Source organism: Alosa sapidissima, chromosome 23, assembly GCF_018492685.1.
Source record: "Alosa sapidissima isolate fAloSap1 chromosome 23, fAloSap1.pri, whole genome shotgun sequence".
NCBI classification, from domain to species: domain Eukaryota; kingdom Metazoa; phylum Chordata; class Actinopteri; order Clupeiformes; family Clupeidae; genus Alosa; species Alosa sapidissima.
In genome coordinates, this window is record NC_055979.1 from 4,432,581 (window position 1) to 4,450,067 (window position 17,487).

Here is a 17,487-nt window from a genome sequence, read left to right on the forward strand (position 1 = left end):
TTAGCTGACTTTTTCATCCAGTGACGCTTTTGTTCATGCTATTTAGACAACTTTCAAACTTTATTTTTTTAAAAACTTCAATTGAAAGAGGCCTAGCCTGCACCTAAAGGCTGGAGGACTGGGAGTGGTCAGATCTCCTCGGATTTGCAGGGGTGGCTGACTGGGCCAGTGCCGTCATCACCTGCTCAGCTCTCCCTTAAGCCGGGGACCCTGAGGCACCTCACCAGGGGTTCCCAGCGGCCGCGCTCTCTGTTCCCCTGGCGACATGTCATCTCTTCCAAATTAAGGGGGGCTTAGCGGGGCCCAGTAGCCCTGAGAAATGAAGGGGGGGGGGGGGGCTTCTTGAGAGGGATTTAAACAGCTGGCACCCCCCTTTGGCCTCTCTTGTTCTGTCCGCCACAACAATCACCCCATTCTGCGGGACCATGGCCACCTTGATTATGGTCTCACTGGGGTAAATACATTACTGTCCCCTTACCATGTTGCACACGGACATGAGGCACCATAATCACCCTCCTCACCCCACCCACCCTCATCCAAGTACCCCCCTAACAAAACCTCTGCTGTAGCTACTTCTGTGATCATAAGAGGGTTTTCTGATGGCCAATCCCATCCTATTTCAGAGGGAGCCTCTTTAATCCTCAGAGAGCTCTGTCCAAGCACACTGACAGATAGCTGACGGATTACGATCAAAGGAGGAGAAGAAACATCTGCTAAGAACAGCTCCAGGTCTGTCGCCAACTACCGAGGGAATCTGAGTTAGTGTTCTTAGAGTTTCCCGTGTAAAACATGGCTTTAGTGCCCTGCGATTTTGAATACTTAGAAATCCCCAGAACGTATCTACAAATCAGAGACCATTTCTGTTTCCTGTGTATTACAGGTAACACACTGACGAAGGCCATCAGGCCGAAACGTTTGTTCGCTGAATTTGCTGAATGGATTAAAAGCAAGAAAAGATTTTTGGAGTGCGACCATTCTGTGATTTTCTGTGAGTTCCCTGGATCACGCACCCACAAGAAAAACAAACAAGAGAACAAACGGGAGAGCGCGGTGTTTGCAAAGAAAATGTTTTCTGTGTATTGACATACTGTAAATATCTGGGGCCGTATTCACAAAGAATTTTAAGGCTAAAAGTAGCTCATAAGTGGCGAATTTAGCAGCAACTCCTAAAAATAATGGGCGTGTCACCCCTAACTTTAGGACTCCTAATCTTTTTCACTAAAAGTAATTCACGAAGCATTTTAGACCTAAAAGTAGCAGCTAAGTCTGGGACAGCTTAAAAGAAGTCGAGAGGACTCCTAACTCACTAAGACCTATTCACAAACAGCTTTTTGTGGCATTTCACGTTGCGATGTTTTGAAATGCGTAGCCTATGTGGCAACAGGAGCTTCCAATCGCGAGGGAACAATTTTGCATTCATAAAAGGGATGCAATAACGCCACCAACAACAACCAAAACTACTCATTGTTAACATGTAAATTAAATGTAACGTTTCATTGTGAATCAAATTACAATGTTCTCCTCTTTGCAAACGTAGGCATATGGTGACAGATTAATTTAATAATGTTGCAAAGATACTGCATCAATCCGTAGGCCTATGTTTCATTAGGCTAGGCTATTTGTTTTGCCTTACTCTTTATTCATTTAGGCTAGGCCTTTTTATTCAGTTATTCATCATCTTCCATCCTTCGCACTACTTGTGTAGCGCACGCATTCTCAGACCTGTCACCTCACTCATCATCGTAAGGGAGGTGTTTGGAATCATTCCCGCGTTACAATCATCGGCCAATCAAGGGGGTCACTTCAGTCAAGCTCGTGCATGAGTAATGACGTCATCCATAGCAACGAAGACTCACTCTTAGTTTAGGAGTTGTCATTTTTCCTTACTAAGAGTAGGTCTGAAAGGCTTTGTGAATAACTTTTAAGAGAAAACTTCTAGCTAAAATCTTTTGGTGCGATTTAGGAGTACTCCTAGTGAAAAAGATAAAAGGCTTTGTGAATACGGCCCCTGTACAGTATTTAGATATTCATATACATGCATGTGTGTGTGTGTGTGTGTGTGTGTGTGTTCAATATCTCATTAGATACTTGTGTATCTAATGAGATATACAGTAAAGTAACTGATTGGAACAGACCTGTGCCTGCTCTGGTATGGGTTCATGTTTGATCAGGAGCAGGTCCTGGGCTAAATAACCTGCTAATATAGTAAACATATGAGACTAAATAGTTAGAATCAAATACAACAAAAAAACACGTTGTTATACCCCTGACGATGTCTTGCACAAATCGAGCATGGCTCACATTCCATATTGTAGCTACTCTGAACTTGCTGCATTTCATTGTCTTTGTACTTGTACTCTGCACAATGACAATAAAGTTGAGTCTAATCATCTAATCTAATCTAATTTATCAGTGTTTTAGAATCCTACTCTTATCAATGTTTTTGAATCCAAACATAAAATTGTTTTGGTATGAAACAGGTGAAACGAGCTCAGAAAGACTTGAGCTCTAAGATTGAGGCAAGAAGGAGATGCTAAACTAGAGGAGCTGTGCACATTCCTGTGTCTGAGGGTTGCAGAGGGGGGTCAGATAAGAAAGCATTATAGGACAAAAGAAACCCCCTCAGCATCTAATAGCCTGCCTGAAGGGGTAGGCGGGAGGTCTGGGGGTCCATCTGAGAGGTGGACGAGGCTTTGAGGTTAGACGAGAAAAAAAAAACCTGAAGCTTAAAATAGAAAACGAAAAAGTATCCCCTGCTCCCATGGGCCAGCAGACTTCAGAAGAGAAGCGGGGGGGGGGGGGGGGGGGGGTTCTGTGGTGGTCTGGTGGCCTGCACTGGGGGGTTGGATGGCCACCACAAACTGACCAACACAACTTTGATAGCGTAAGCCTCGAAAAGTCCTGAAGCTCCACTCTGCGGAGGGGCTGTTATTGTTGTTGCCATTGTGTGCTTTATGTCGACGAAGCACATTCCTCCGCGCATGACTCACAGCTGAAACTTATAGCGCAGCGTGGAGCCTTGAGGGGATTTCAGGTGATGAGTCGCGCGCATCGACACCGCAGAGCTGTTGGAGGGCGCACAGAGAAGAGCCACTCATAGAGAGAGAGAGAGACAGAGAGAGAGAGAGAGAGAGAGAGAGAGAGAGACAGAAGAGATAGATAGAGAGAGAGAGACAGAAGAGATAGATAGAGAGAGAGTGTTTCATGTCTGCGATCCTAACAATCACAACATGTGACACCTCGGCCCTGAGGAATCTTCTCTCTTGGCTGGGCTCGGGTGAGTTTCCCGTGGATGCTGACGCTCTCCTCTCCCATCTGTCTCCAGTGGGACTGCTGTGTGTGCGCGCGCGTCTGACTCATGGACCACGGCCACAAACTCCCTCCTTTTTTCACGACTGCATTCCATATGATAATTATGGTGGCGGTCCGCACCACGTTGTTAGTTCCAAACACAGAAATGCTTTATCCTCTTTTGGTTTGACCGGGAGGTGCGGAAATTCATCACTTTAAATCGTCCATCTGCATGATGATGAATCCCTCATCAGGAAACACTGAGCGCCGTACAACCCTGCCATCTGCCTTGTGTTTCACCATCATTAACATTTAAGACCATGACATAAACACCAAACCAATATGTCAAACACGACTCTTGGGGAGATGTTTTTTTTTTAAGGGATCGGGAAGAAAAGGAGCATCCTTCTCAGCGACACATGGAATGTTTTACAGAAATCCTAGCACTGAAACCAGAGGAGTTTCCCGCACATGTGTGTGTGTGTGTGTGTGTGTGTGTGTGTGTGTGTGTGTGTGTGTGTGTGTGTGTGTGTGTGTGTGTGTGTGTGTGGTGACTAGCGACTATAGTATCAAGAGTAATGTGGCGATCGTTCTTGCCCATTTGTGTATGTGTATGTGTGTGTGCGTGCGTGTGTGTGTGTGTGTGTGCATCTGACGGTCATACCTGTCCCCACTCCCCAGGGATCCAGCGAGGAGGTGGGCAGCGTCCAAGGCTGCAGCGCATGCGCACGGGGGGCTTGCTGTGGTCCATGCACATGGCTGGAGGAAAGGTCTTGGTCAGGTCACTGCTCTTGCACAGGACGATGCGATGCTTGAAGCCAGGGCCACACTTGGGTGTACACTGTGGTGAGAGAGATTGATAGATAGAGAAAGACAGATAGATAGATAGATAGAGAGAGAGAGAGAGAGAGAGAATGTTTTTAGACTCCAGAAAATTTAATTAACTGCATGTATGAATAGTACTGATTCTCTTTTAGATTTTGACATACTTTGCTGAGAGAATGAGAGAAGACTTCTATCACTTTCTGTAGCATTATGACAGACGTGTATGGCCATAGTAGTATTATAGTAGTATAATAGTGCAGAATCTGCAGTTTTTGTGAAATTCCCTTTTTTTGCACTAATTGAAAGCGCTGTATTTTCTCTCCAATCTGATGGCGTGTTGTTCTATTTCAGTATTTCCTGGAGATATTGGGGTGTTTGTTTTGCAGTATCTGCACAGTCAAACCATGGCAAACTGCAGTAACTGCACTTTCTGAACACATTCATTGTTGAAAATCTTTAATCTCTAACTTTTCTGTGGCTGCAAAAATTCCACATTTAATGTGTTTAACATTCACTTCAATCTCATCTAATCAATTATACACTTGGCAACAAGAAAACCCCAAAAGGCAGGTAGATTGGGCTTTGAGTGACAGTAGAACCATGTTATACACACAAGCCCCACCTTTTTACCCTATTTATAGAGTCTATGCTTCTCACCTCTGACCAATCCAGTGCCACCCACTGGGGTGGGCAGGACTGGTTGTTGCAGGACTCGCGTTCGATTGGCCGGTGGGTGAGACAGAGGCTGTCCTCCAGCGTCTCCTCCTCGGCTGGGCCGATTCTCCGGATGCACAGGACCGTCCGGGAGCGCGTGCCACCATCACACGTCTTAGTGCACTCTGACCAGTCCCCAATATACCACCTGCGCGTGCACACACACACACACACACACACACACACACACACACACACACACACACACACACACACACACACACACACACACACACACACACACACACACTTAAGAGTTTTATTCTCAACAAAGCTCATATTCAAGCAAGCCTCTGACACACAGGCAAAACAATTCGTAACTAATTGCTCATTGCACTTTGACCATCTACTGATGAACCTCTGTCACGTGCACAGAGGTGACTTTAAAAAGTGCTAACACGTTACAGTGCTGTTGCTGTGTGCATTTTGCCTCGTCCAAATCCACTTGAAAACTGTGTGTAAGTTCCAGTTTGAGAACAAGGAGAGGAGTAAAGTGTGTTTGTGCCCTGGGTGTGACGAATGGAACAGAACATTAAGGCCATCCGGGGCACGCTCCTGACACGCCAAAGTAAATGTCAAAATAAAATAAATGTTTTTGGCATGCTCCAAAATAAATCAATGGGCCAAAACATCAACAATAACTCAGATTCCACAAATAAACAGACTGTCAAAACTGTGACAAAAGCAAAACAAGGTGGGCGATGTGGTGTTCTACGCCAAACCACTGCCAATCCTCTGCCATGCTCAGTTAAGGCTGAGGAGGCTGAGCTAGACTCATACAGACAGATAGAACAGCATGGCACTTAAGTAGAATGGACATCCCTTAATGTGCAGAACTTCCTCTATGGATAGCTGTTACTACGGACACTTAAAAGTGCTTGCATTCAATGTAATGGAAGGAACTATAAATATTGAACACAATGTTCCCAGTTTGACACAGAGCATGGTATTACTGGGAATGAAAAGGTTTAATCTCTTTCAAGCTCTATGGGTGGATCCATTCAAGTTATTAGGGTTGTATTACGCACATCATCTCGTTCTTCAAAGCGATGGAGAGTTCATTTATCTCTCCGAGAGCACCACGGCCACTCTTCGTGACTTGAGGAGTTAAACATTTTCACATCAAAATCTCTTTCACCTCAACCAACCCCTGCAGCATAGCCTGCCTTCTCACTTAGCCGCTGTCCTTGCGCACTCCTACACACAAACATGGACACTCGCTTCCTTCATCCTTGGCTTTGTGCAAACAAACATAAACAGCCCACAGACTATTTTCATTAAATGCCCAGCCTGTCTTCCCCTGCTACCCTCTATAGCCATCCTCGACCATCCTGTGCCAACTCAGAGTGGCATGAAAGCGTCATATACCTGCCCAAAGAAATACAGCTACCCACAGAAAATCTTATCTCTTTAAGACTCGCATTCAAGCATTCCTGTAAAGTCTACATAGCAACATTGTGTCTGGGGGAGCTAGATGCTCTGTAGTTCCACTGAGGGCTTTTTACAGATTTTTTTTTCTTTTTCCAGTCTATTGTTTCAATTGTGGTATGAGAAAATCACAGCCTGCTATTGTCGCTCTAATCTGACGGCGAGACTGCGGACATGCGCAGCGCTGGAATGTCCAAACCACCATCAGTAGCATGACTCCCCGCTGGACAATGCCATTGTTATGCATTTCGCTGCGGAGTGCATGGGGCAGAAACTGAATATCTCAGTGTGTGTAAGCCCATAGGTGTAGATCTTTTGTCTGAACAAATGACTGCCATGATCGCACAACTGTGTCTAACTGCAATAGCTCAAAGGTAAACTGAAAACTCAAAACCTGTCCCTTGTTGGCAAATGCACCATTCCAATATTCCTACTTTGAGGCAAGCTGGAGTATCTACAGATTTAACAAATGCACCCTCCTGACTATAAAGCATGTACAATCTTATTGTGTAGTGAAGTGTGTGCACTTAAATTTGACCATAATGCCCACATGACTGCAGTCTGCAGAGCTTAGTGACCCAGAACTGATCACAATACTCTGGTATGTGTATCTGTCTGTATGACACCTTTGAGGAGACATATGCAGCATTCATAAAGCCAGAGCCAGAGTAAGAATCAAAGAGATGAGTTTGGTCACTGCAGCGCTGATTTGACCTGTCCGTATCTCCGGACGAGAGCATCCGCGCCATGGCGTGATAAGGCTGAGCTGCTGCACAAGGTGGTTGGGCTGTGGTCCTGGTGCTACTCAAATAACACAACACCTCTTCAGCAAACATCTGGCAGACTCCATCAGGTCTGACTCTGGCTGTTCTTTCACACCGAGAAGTTCGGATGGCTTTTGATTTGATTTGATTTGATTTGTTTGTCGTTGTTGCCTACTTCCTGAGTATTCAGCTGTGCTGAGCGATATACAGCCCCTGTGTTGGCCAGCGAGGGCTGCGTGCGGTCAGGCCCTCCTACGACACACGTGGAGAGTTGAGTCCAGGTCCCCGCGGTGACGGCCCAGCACATTTTCCGTTTTCCGCTGCTGCACCAGAGCATCCCACAACAATCTTTTTTCCCCTGTCATCTGCTTTCTGTTTTAGTCGAGGGGAGTTGGTTTGGGGAGCGAGGTGGCTGTTGCTATGTGAGCTTGGCTGAGGTGCGGTGTGGTGCGGTACTGACTCAGGTGAGCTTGGCTGAGGTGTGGTGCGGTACTGACTCAGGTGAGCTTGGCTGAGGTGCAGTGTGGTGCGGTACTCACTCAGGTGAGCTTGGCTGAGGTGCGGTGTGGTGCGGTACTGACTCAGGTGAGCTTGGCTGAGGTGCGGTGTGATGCGGTACCCACTCAGGTGAGCTTGGCGGAGGTGCGGTGTGGTGCGGTACTTACTCAGGTGAGCTTGGCTGAGGTGCGGTGCGGTGTGGTACTCACTCAGGTGAGCTTGGCTGAGGTGCGGTGTGGTGCGGTACTCACTCAGGTGAGCTTGGCTGTGGTGCGGTGTGATACTCACTCAGGTGAGCTTGGCTGAGGTGCGGTGTGGTACTCACTCAGGTGAGCTTGGCTGTGGTGCGGTGCGGTGTGGTACTCACTCAGGTGAGCTTGGCTGTGGTGCGGTGTGGTGCGGTGTGATGTGGTACTCAGGTGAGCTTGGCTGTGGTGGGTGTGGTGCGGTACTCACTCAGGTGGGCATGGCTCTGTGTTGCAGGGCCTCTGCTTCTCTGGCGGCTTGCTGTCCAGGTCGCAGTAGCTGTTCTGGACCACAGAGCCGTCATCGAGCCGCTTACAGACCACCTCCTGCTTCTGAACGCCTGGTCACACACATGCATATACATGTATACACACGTACACACACACACACACACACACACACACACACACAGATTAGCAAATGCATCAAAGTGCATACCATAAAAGCCCCTGGAGAAAATGAACCACTCTCTTTAGTCACGTCCCTCCCTAGATGTAAAGAATCTATATGCTACATAGCACAATCAGATAGAGAAATCAAAGTGAAATCAGAGAGGTCTATACTTTTGCATAGGGGAAGCAAAAGCATTTACTGCCTCATATAGTACATTCAAAAGCCGATATGCTCTGGCAGATGTAACCCACGCTGTGTGGAGCCAAGGGTGCCAGACTAGGGTTATGAAACTGCCCACATTTCCAAAACATTTGTTTTCTGCTGCGTTTGGAATGAAGAAAACACCTATTCAAGCATGGAGCCTGTGGTGGGCTCCAGCAGTGGTCTGTTACTCTAAGAACACCTCGGAGAGGAATGGGGGAATGGGGAGGGGTGGTGGTGGTGGTGGTGGTGGTGGTGGTGGTGGTGTGGGGGGGGCGGGGGGGGGCATTGGCCGTTTAACACATAGTGTGTTGAATTGCCCTGTGGGATAAATAAAGTTATAATGAACTGAACTGAGCAAACATCAGGAGTTTTTTTTTTTTTTTTTTTGCGTTTTACTCTTACTCTGACACATTTAATCTGGATGAAGGCGATATTATGGTCTCCTCTGTGGAATATTTTGGTGGGTAAAGGACTCATTTTGACAGACTGCCGTGGCGGATGACTTTTACAGAAAACAAGGCCTTTTCTTTGGCTCTTGTTTGAGAATGTGAGGTACTACAGAGACACAACACTGCTCAATATAGACCCTGCATGCAGACAGTAGGTCTCTGTTTCTCATGAGCAACACACTGTGTAAGAACTGTTCCTTCTCACTTTTTGAGGGATACACATTGGCTAGGTGTCAAAATAAGAGTGCACACCTTAAAGAGACAGTTCACCTAAAAATGAAAATCCTGCCCTTGTCATCCTGCTATTGAACCCATATTATTGTTATTATTATTTTTACAGAAGGGAGAAGGGGCAGGACAAGCAGAAAACTCATGGCAGTGGACAGTGGCCAAAAAAACAGCCAAACAGCCAAAAAAAGAACAAAACCTGACCTGACCAACCTGACCACAGAGGATTTTGCACACCGTTAGAAGCCACCCAATGACTTTGAGTGTGTGGCAAACTGCAAACATAGCTGAAATGTTCTCTTGTGTTTGTCCTCTCCGATGTCTGATTTCACGCTAGGCTAACGTCACTGCACCGTGTGCATCCCTGGCTCGGCGCGCGCCAGCTGTCTCCACAGCGTCGCACTCTCCCCTCTCTCTCTCCCTCTCTCTCTCCCTCTCTCTCTCCCTCTCTCTCCCTCTCTCTCTCTCTCCCCTTCTCTCTCTCTCTCCGCCTCTCAGAACCGGCCGGCTGAGCGCCGTTCTCCCCTCTCTTCTCCAAACAGTCTCTCCAACGATGACCTCAGCAGTCGCACACGTCGTTAAGCCCTATCTGTGTCAGGTATCTTCACCACCTCATTTACACTGGCTGGACAAGCTCCAGCGCTCACAATGCTGCGTAAAAAGGTAAGAGTAACGTGTGTGTGTGGTGTGTGTGTGTGTGTGTGTGTGTGTCTGGGTATGTGTGCGGGGATTCCACTGTGTCGCTTGGCAGAGGTCTTCCGCCCTGAACCTCTGGCTCGTTCTGGCCAGTGCCTGGCCAGCAGAATGGCCTGCGATGTTTTACAAATGACATAAGTGTTGCTCTTGGGGTAGGGGGGTTGGGAGGAGGGCTGCTTGTTTCGCGCCGTTGCCCAGACACTCTTTGCTCGGACAAATCAAACAACAAATTGGTTGATCCGATGCGGCACAGCGCGGCACTCTGCTAGCCAGACCCCTCCTGGCCAGCCGGGGTCTATTTGCATTTCCACAGAAAATATTTCAGTGGGATCCTAATGGTGACGCTTGACAAGCTGGTGGTTTTCAGCGAGGGAAATATTTATTGTTACGCCGAAAATGCTATTTGGTTTTTGGGGGTGAGTTTAAATGACTAGGCCATTTTTGAGGTGACAACCTCCATGCGCTTGTGCACACCACATTGGAACGCTAGACTGGGGGGGTGGTAAGTGTGTGTGTGTGTGTGTGTGTGTGTGTGTGTGTGTGTGTGTGTGTGTGTGTGTGAGTGTGTGTGTGGTGTGTGTGTGTGGTGTGTGTGTGTGTGCGTGTGCGTGAGTGATTCTGGAAGGACAGATGCTGGCCAAGCCATCGCATGAGGAATGTTTGAAAAGGCCCCAGCGACAGACACACTGCCAAGATGAAAAGTGACCATTCATCCACTCTTCCACTTTTTTGCCATCTAAGCAGATTTCTGCTGCAAAACACTCACTAATTCCAGTGTATTACACTTTATCTGTCCAAAATGTACAGTACAGCACAATAGTGCAAGTGGATAACACATTAAATGGTTTATGGGCAATTGCTTTGGGTGGTCCATACCATACTCCGGCAGCTGTGTAACACCAAATGTATTTAAAACGGATTTAGCTCATTCACTCAAAACCTCAGATGCTTCCTGCATACTATAACATCTGCCTCATAATGTTGTTATAATGTGTAAGTTGATAAGGCGACGTGTATTGAGTGTATTGTTGAGTGAAAGACCACAGGAGAGTTGATGGTGGCGGACTCACCTCCGGCACAGGTGGCCGAGCAATCTGACCACGGCAGGAGGTGCCAGGAGAAGCCCACCTCGTTGTCTCCGCTGCCCGTGCGCTGGATGGGCACGTTGAAGCGGTAGTGGATGCCCAGGTTCTGCTCCTGAAGAAGCACCTGGCAGAGGCAATCAGACAGGACACGACACGTCAGAGGAAAATGACGTGGAGGACAGGAAGTGAAATAGGGATCACACAGCAGGGAGCCCAGACAAAGGGAGACAGGAAGGTGGGAAGACAACAAAGACGAGAAAGGCAGAAATACAAAGATGCAGGAATACAAAACACAGACAGAAAACGTCAACTCACTGAGAAGGAGCGAGAGGACAAGAGATATAGGGAGGCCATCATAGGGAAAAGGACATCAGATACTGAAGACATCAAGCCAACACTGTCTTGCAATGATTGCAAAAGAGACAGTGATACTCTACAGCCGCTGTATTACAACTGAGGCACCAGAGATGGCTGACGAGGCTTCTACAACAGATATTATTGAGACCGCCTTTACCATGACAACCAGCGTCTCTGTGGTGGCGCCGAGCGCCTCGAGAGACTCGGGCTCGTCCGCAGGCCTCTTGTAGTGGAAGGCCGTCCCGGCGATGTCAAACTTGCGAGGCCAATCGATGGTCCAGGCGCCGTTTATGTAGTAGTCGTCACCCTCTGACTTCAGAGCTGATGGAGGCAGAGGAACGCCATTAGACTATCAGTAATAACAGGCCATAGACTATTAGTAATAACAGGTCATTAGACTATCAGTGATAACAGGCCATAGACTATTAGTAATAACAGGCCATAGACTATCAGTGATAACAGGTCATTAGACTATCAGTAATAACAGGCCATAGATTATCAGTAATAACAGGCCATAGATTATCAGTGATAACAGGCCATTAGACTATCAGTGATAACAGGAAGTTAGGTTTGTATCAACCATTGAGGTCAAGAATAAGCACATTTTCTTCACATTGATATAAAACACGAAAAACAGCCTAGTAATGTTAGCTGATCTTGATACCCAATTGAATTTTATTGGTAAGATTACAGCATCTTGCTTCACTCAAACCTGCATAAACAATGATAAGTGACCAACTCGTCTCAATGGCTGCCAAGACATGAGAAAACGATCCCCACAGACATGGTGTGATCTCGTCAATCCCTGTGGGTGTTAGTCTGTGCTTTGGAGGGCCTTAGTGAGGAGAGGAGGGGGAGCCAGCTCAGCACAGACAGACCCCCCCCCACAATCCCTTCATGAGACGGCCCATGTTTGGCTAGACAATGAAGGAATAAACTTCCTGGGGAAAAATTTCCTATTGTCTGAAATCTCACGTTTTGGGTCATATGCACACACTCGCGCGCGCACACGCACACGCACACGCACACGCACACGCACACGCACACGCACACGCACACGCACACACAGACACAGACACAGACACAGACACAGACACACACACACACACACACACACAGACACTCAGACCGGAGGGACTTGGGAGATATGCGTTTAATAAGCACTAGTCATTTCTCAGACACTAACAACAAACTCGACTCTCCCTGGGAGACGGACACCGACCAGTCCGGTGTCCAACAGACCCGACGAGGAGCTGCCCGCAGATGGTCGCGATTAACTGAAATCTCAACAAGCTGTCAGCAGCTGAACTCATATTGATGCCTCGCGAGTAATTGGGGGGTGTGAGGGGGGGGGGGGCCTTGTTTGATTGTTTCCATTAGTTGTTTTTCATTTTCACTGTTTGCAAATGTTTTCGTTCAATCTGTTTACCCCAGGAGAGGAAGAGGAGAGGAGGGGGAAAAGAAATGTAACGTCGCTTTTGTCAACACAAACCAGTGGGGTTTATATGAGAGGCAGCGGCTGTCAGAGTAATTCTGATTTACGCCTACGGGGGTGCCTAATGGGCAAGCTCTCCGCGAGACCAAACCACTTCACAATGTGTTTTATCTCTCCCACTGGCTTGACTCACTAGAAGGAATAACTAGGTGGTTTTTCAAGCCGGCCGGCTGGTTGGTGACGAATGTCCCGATTCAAATATCCAAATATCCCGGTATGTTAAGGGAAAGACTTACCAATGTAGTTTTTTGATATGGCCACCTCTCTGATTTCAATATGAACGGACCCCCTAGGTATCTGGACGACCTCCATGTAGCCTAGACGAATGAAAACAATGTGTTAGTGCAACTTCTATGCAATACTCATATCACACATAGCCACGCTCATGTTTTTGGACCAACAGAATAATAAATTCAAACATGATTCATAGTGGGCTGTAAAGATTACACATTTACCAGTCAGCTTTAATCACAGACAATAAAAAAGGCTGTGATTCTTGTCATATTTCTACGATAAGACCTTTCCACTTAATGCTTTGGAAGGTCGTCATCCTTTGTGTTGTGTCGAGTTTTATCACTAGTAACAGCTTAAACCTAAGAAAGGTAAATTTGTTTTGTCTTCCTAAAATATGTCAAACTGGAGTCACTGAGCAACAGGGACTCATAATACACGTGCTGTGAAACCAAAGGAAAGCCCTGTGTCTCCCCCCTCCCCTTTTCACAAGATTTACAGGCTATACCTTAAAAGGAGAAAAACTCGATCTCTCCCTCTCTATAGACACCTCTTGGACACAGATCCATTGCAGGCTCATTGCATGCTTTGTTTTTTCCCCCCTGATCAATTCCCTCACTGGATGATGCAATGAAAATTCATTAACTCATTAGGTTTCTGTTTATGTTTTGACAACTTGTTTCTCGACCCTAAATATAATCTTCACCGATGTGTGACAGAAATGAAACGAAGAAAAGGCTTTTTCCGTGAAAAACACAGCCCTTGGCAACGGAGCTGCGTTTGGCCGAGTGTCAAAGACACGTTGCCAAAAAATAAAAACGTTACTAGGTTTTCACCTTGCCCTCGCAGTGAGGATGTACCTCCTGAAAGGGGGACGGGAGGGGAAAAAAGAAAAGAAAAAATGTGTCGCTTTTGGCAGGGTTGTGAATGCTGAGGAATAGCGTCTCCAGAGAGCATCACTTTTCCTTGTGGCTGGCTGCACACACACACACACACACACACACACACGCACACACGCACACACGCACACACACACACACACACGCACACAGTGCCAGTGGCCTATCAGCCCTCTGGAAAGACATTCTAATCAGGGAGCGGAGCAGACTGAGGCTGGCTAGGCACCCTATGAAGCAGAGCAGAGGGGAGACGGCCTGACCGGCTCCCTCCGCCTTGGAACAAGGTCCAGTCTGCTCCATAGGGTCCCTCCACGGAAAAGAGTGAACATAGACAAAACAACACAACTGTCTGTCCACAACAGCATGGCAGCTTCAAAACAAACAGATGCTGCTTCTTCAAGCCAACGTTAGAGATAAGACTAAATATTTTTACTTGTTTATAGTTTTCTAAGCCTATGTTTTGGTCTGGTCTCAGGGTCTAGTGCAACACCAGGATCCCAACTGCTCATATTAATGCTGTTTTGCAGGATATTCTAAGTTTAGTGACAAAAGTAGGAAAGTTAACACGCCTCCTACCTACCTCACCATCTCCTAATAGAAGTCCTGTGGCTTAGTTTTGCAAGGAGAATGATGCCATAAGGCTCTTCTAAGTCTAAATCGTCTAGATTTACTACTTACTCACTCTGATTTAGCTGCCTCTAAACCACATACTAAGAATAACCCCCCTCACCAAGATTCCAAGACAATGTGTGTATGTCTCTGCTGTTCACACTTGAGTACGCAGTTTTCATTGTGCTTCACACAAGACGGAATGTACTGCTAACAGAATTATGGGAAATACAATCAAACAAATTAGGGACTGTGAGGGGGCCGCTGTGGTGCAACAGGCTACAGTGTCCATACCATGTACGGGTCCAAGTGCCCACGGGGACCAGGTTCTAATCCAACCTGCGGTCATTTCCCAAACCCACCCCATCTCTCTCTCCCACTCACTTCCTGTCGCTCTTCGCTGTCCTATCAGAATAAGGGCAAAAAGCCCTATAAAAAAAAATAGGGACGGTGAAAACTAACTCAAAAGCCTGAGCACAAAGGATCCCATGCGGACCAGTCACTCACCACCTCGTGGGAGGGAGCTGTTGAACAGGCCTTCTGTCATCTCGCAGGTGCTGCCGTCGCCGCCACACACACGACACCTGTCCTCTTTGGCGTCGGAGCCCAGGATGTTGTCACAACCCACGTGCTGCACACACACACACACACACACACACACAGACGGTGGTCAAAAGAGGACATTCACAGTGTTTTCTGCATTACTTCAGATAAATGCTTTCTTTAGGGTCTGATAATGGTCTGCAGCATTTCATTTTGTAAGTACGTGGTAGTGGTGAACCTGTGTAGAAATGTACTGTATGGTCTTGACTGACTAGAAATGTCTTCCTTGGACTCCTTTCACTGCAATGAATTTACATCTTAGCATACCAAAGCATTTTAGACCATTCTATTCTTCTATTCCATTCTACGCTATGCTTTATGGGAACAGTCTGGTGAAAGCCCCTTTCCGACATCAGCGCCTGACCTCACAAATGCTCTTTTGGATGAATGCGCAACAATTTCAAAAGACACATTCCAAAATCGTGTGGAACACCTTCCCAGAAGACTGGAAGCTGTTACAGCTATCCCATGCCTACAGATTTAGAATTGGATGTCATAAATGTTCCTGTAGGCGTAATGGCAAGGTGTCCATATCCTTTTGTCCATATAGTGTACAGTACCTTCAGCTGTCAGCTTAACTCACTTCCCTAACTTAACTAACTCGCTCACACATTAGCTATGGACACATGGTTACATCAGATAGTTGTTCTCAGTTTGTCTGTGTAAACTATATCTGTCCCTAACAAATAAACTGTAAATACATGCATACTTCTCTTTATACTGCCAAACTTTCATAGTCCCACATAAACATATATTTTGACCAGTGACCACTTCTAACCAGGCTACAGACACACAGTGACCTTAGGGCTTTGAGTCAATAAGGCCTTCTCGGTGATGCATTCAACTGCAAGTTTTTTTGGGTACGATACAAAACAAATCCATTCAGTCATACAGGAGGGCTTTTGGAAACTTGTGCATTTCCTCATCCTTGTTTGTGTAAAAAGTCCAATTAAGTGGAAATAACCTCCAGTGAAAAACTTTTGACTCCTGAAACACACTGCATATGTGTTTTTTTATTGTATGGTTTTATGTGTCCATACAATCCAGTGGTGTTTTATTCTTTTATAGTTGTATTTTTCTGACTCAGTTGTAGGAGGAGTGACTGGTGTGTGTCTGGTACCTTGCACTCGCCGTTGATGCAGATGTCCAGGGTGTCCGCCTGGCAGCGTGTGCCGTCGATGACGGCTGGCGAGCGCTCCGTGTAGAAGTTGTACCCTTCGGCCAGGCAGTTCAGCGCACAGGGCTTTACCCCACCTACAGGGAGAGGGCAGCTTTAGTTCATGCACGAGACACTTGACTTATTTGCCCGTCATTCAAATCTGGGCCCCATGTTAAATGAGGCCTGGGAACTCTCCCACCCTCCCCGCAGTAGGTTAAGTAACCATGATTTTCACACCACTTGAGGCTAGGTTAAGCGACCCCAAAAGCCAGCCTCCCAGAAACGTTCAGCCATGTCCCACAGATGACTGCCGACCCAGTAAACACGCCACGCTCGGAATGCCCTTCTCTCTCAGGGCATCAAAGAGAGCGCTCACTCTGTTGATGTTGGCAGAGTACACACACACAAGCCCCGCGTATGTATACGGTCACTTGGTGTGGTGTGTTTAGACCCGCGTATGTATACGGTCACTTGGTGTGCTGTGTTTTTCTCCCCTGCTGTGGGGCTGTGTGAGCAGAGAGAGGGTTCTCCGCGAGCGGCTCACCTCCAGTGTATGGCTTCCAGTTGTAGTACTTCCCACGGAAGGGCAAGCTGTCAAAGTCGGCACACTGCTTCTCACGGAAGTCTCTGGACCCTGCAGGACAGGCCTGTAACGACATGGCAAGTTGGTCAGAAACAACAATGTGAATCCAAACAGTCAGAAAGCAGCCACACAGAGAGTCAATCTAAAACCTGAAGTCTATAAACACTGATGTAATCTGTTGTTGGATAGATAGTCAAACAAGATATGTGAAAACATCGCTATTTAACAATAATCTAAATAACACTAATTATTGCTATTTATATAACACTTGCTATTTACTTCACAAATGAGTATTTCATTAACTGTTGCTGAACAATGCCCACTCTGCTCAGGGGTTTGGTCATCCGTCTACCACAGTGATGACCGTGCATATTCCTTGGGTCAGCTCCTGAGTCAGCGCAGTCCGAAGCTGTGCTGTCACCGGGGTAATGCTGCGCTGATGCAACTATGTAGCGCTGGTCATGTGACATGATGGTGTGATGGGATGATGTGGGGACAATGGTGACGTACTTTATATGGTCAACTGCTGGTGGTGTGACAGTGATGGTGCAGCTATGACATGGGGATGTCATTATAGTGATGAGGAAGTGATATGATGATGATGATATAACTAAGGATAATCCACCTATGCAAGCAGTAAGGTACAGTAAATTAGGCCATAGTCTAGTCATACTCATCACTACCCAATACACTCATTGCTTGTCTCCATGGATGACAAAAAATTATCTGA

General features: G+C 46.8%; 1 protein-coding gene across 1 annotated transcript in view; it reads right to left on the bottom strand.

Moving 5' to 3' along the window:
* Window positions 1-17,487, bottom strand: part of adamts6 (ADAM metallopeptidase with thrombospondin type 1 motif, 6) — a 57,089-nt gene that overhangs the window by 5,507 nt on the left and 34,095 nt on the right. Inside the window, exons 16-24 of the mRNA XM_042081546.1 lie at window positions 16,719-16,821; window positions 16,136-16,269; window positions 14,920-15,043; window positions 12,910-12,990; window positions 11,336-11,499; window positions 10,807-10,945; window positions 7,977-8,106; window positions 4,774-4,978; window positions 3,956-4,132 (exon numbers count right to left, since the gene is read on the bottom strand). Of these exons, the coding sequence (XP_041937480.1) occupies window positions 3,956-4,132; window positions 4,774-4,978; window positions 7,977-8,106; window positions 10,807-10,945; window positions 11,336-11,499; window positions 12,910-12,990; window positions 14,920-15,043; window positions 16,136-16,269; window positions 16,719-16,821 (1,257 nt within the window). The remainder of the gene's footprint in view (window positions 1-3,955; window positions 4,133-4,773; window positions 4,979-7,976; window positions 8,107-10,806; window positions 10,946-11,335; window positions 11,500-12,909; window positions 12,991-14,919; window positions 15,044-16,135; window positions 16,270-16,718; window positions 16,822-17,487) is intronic.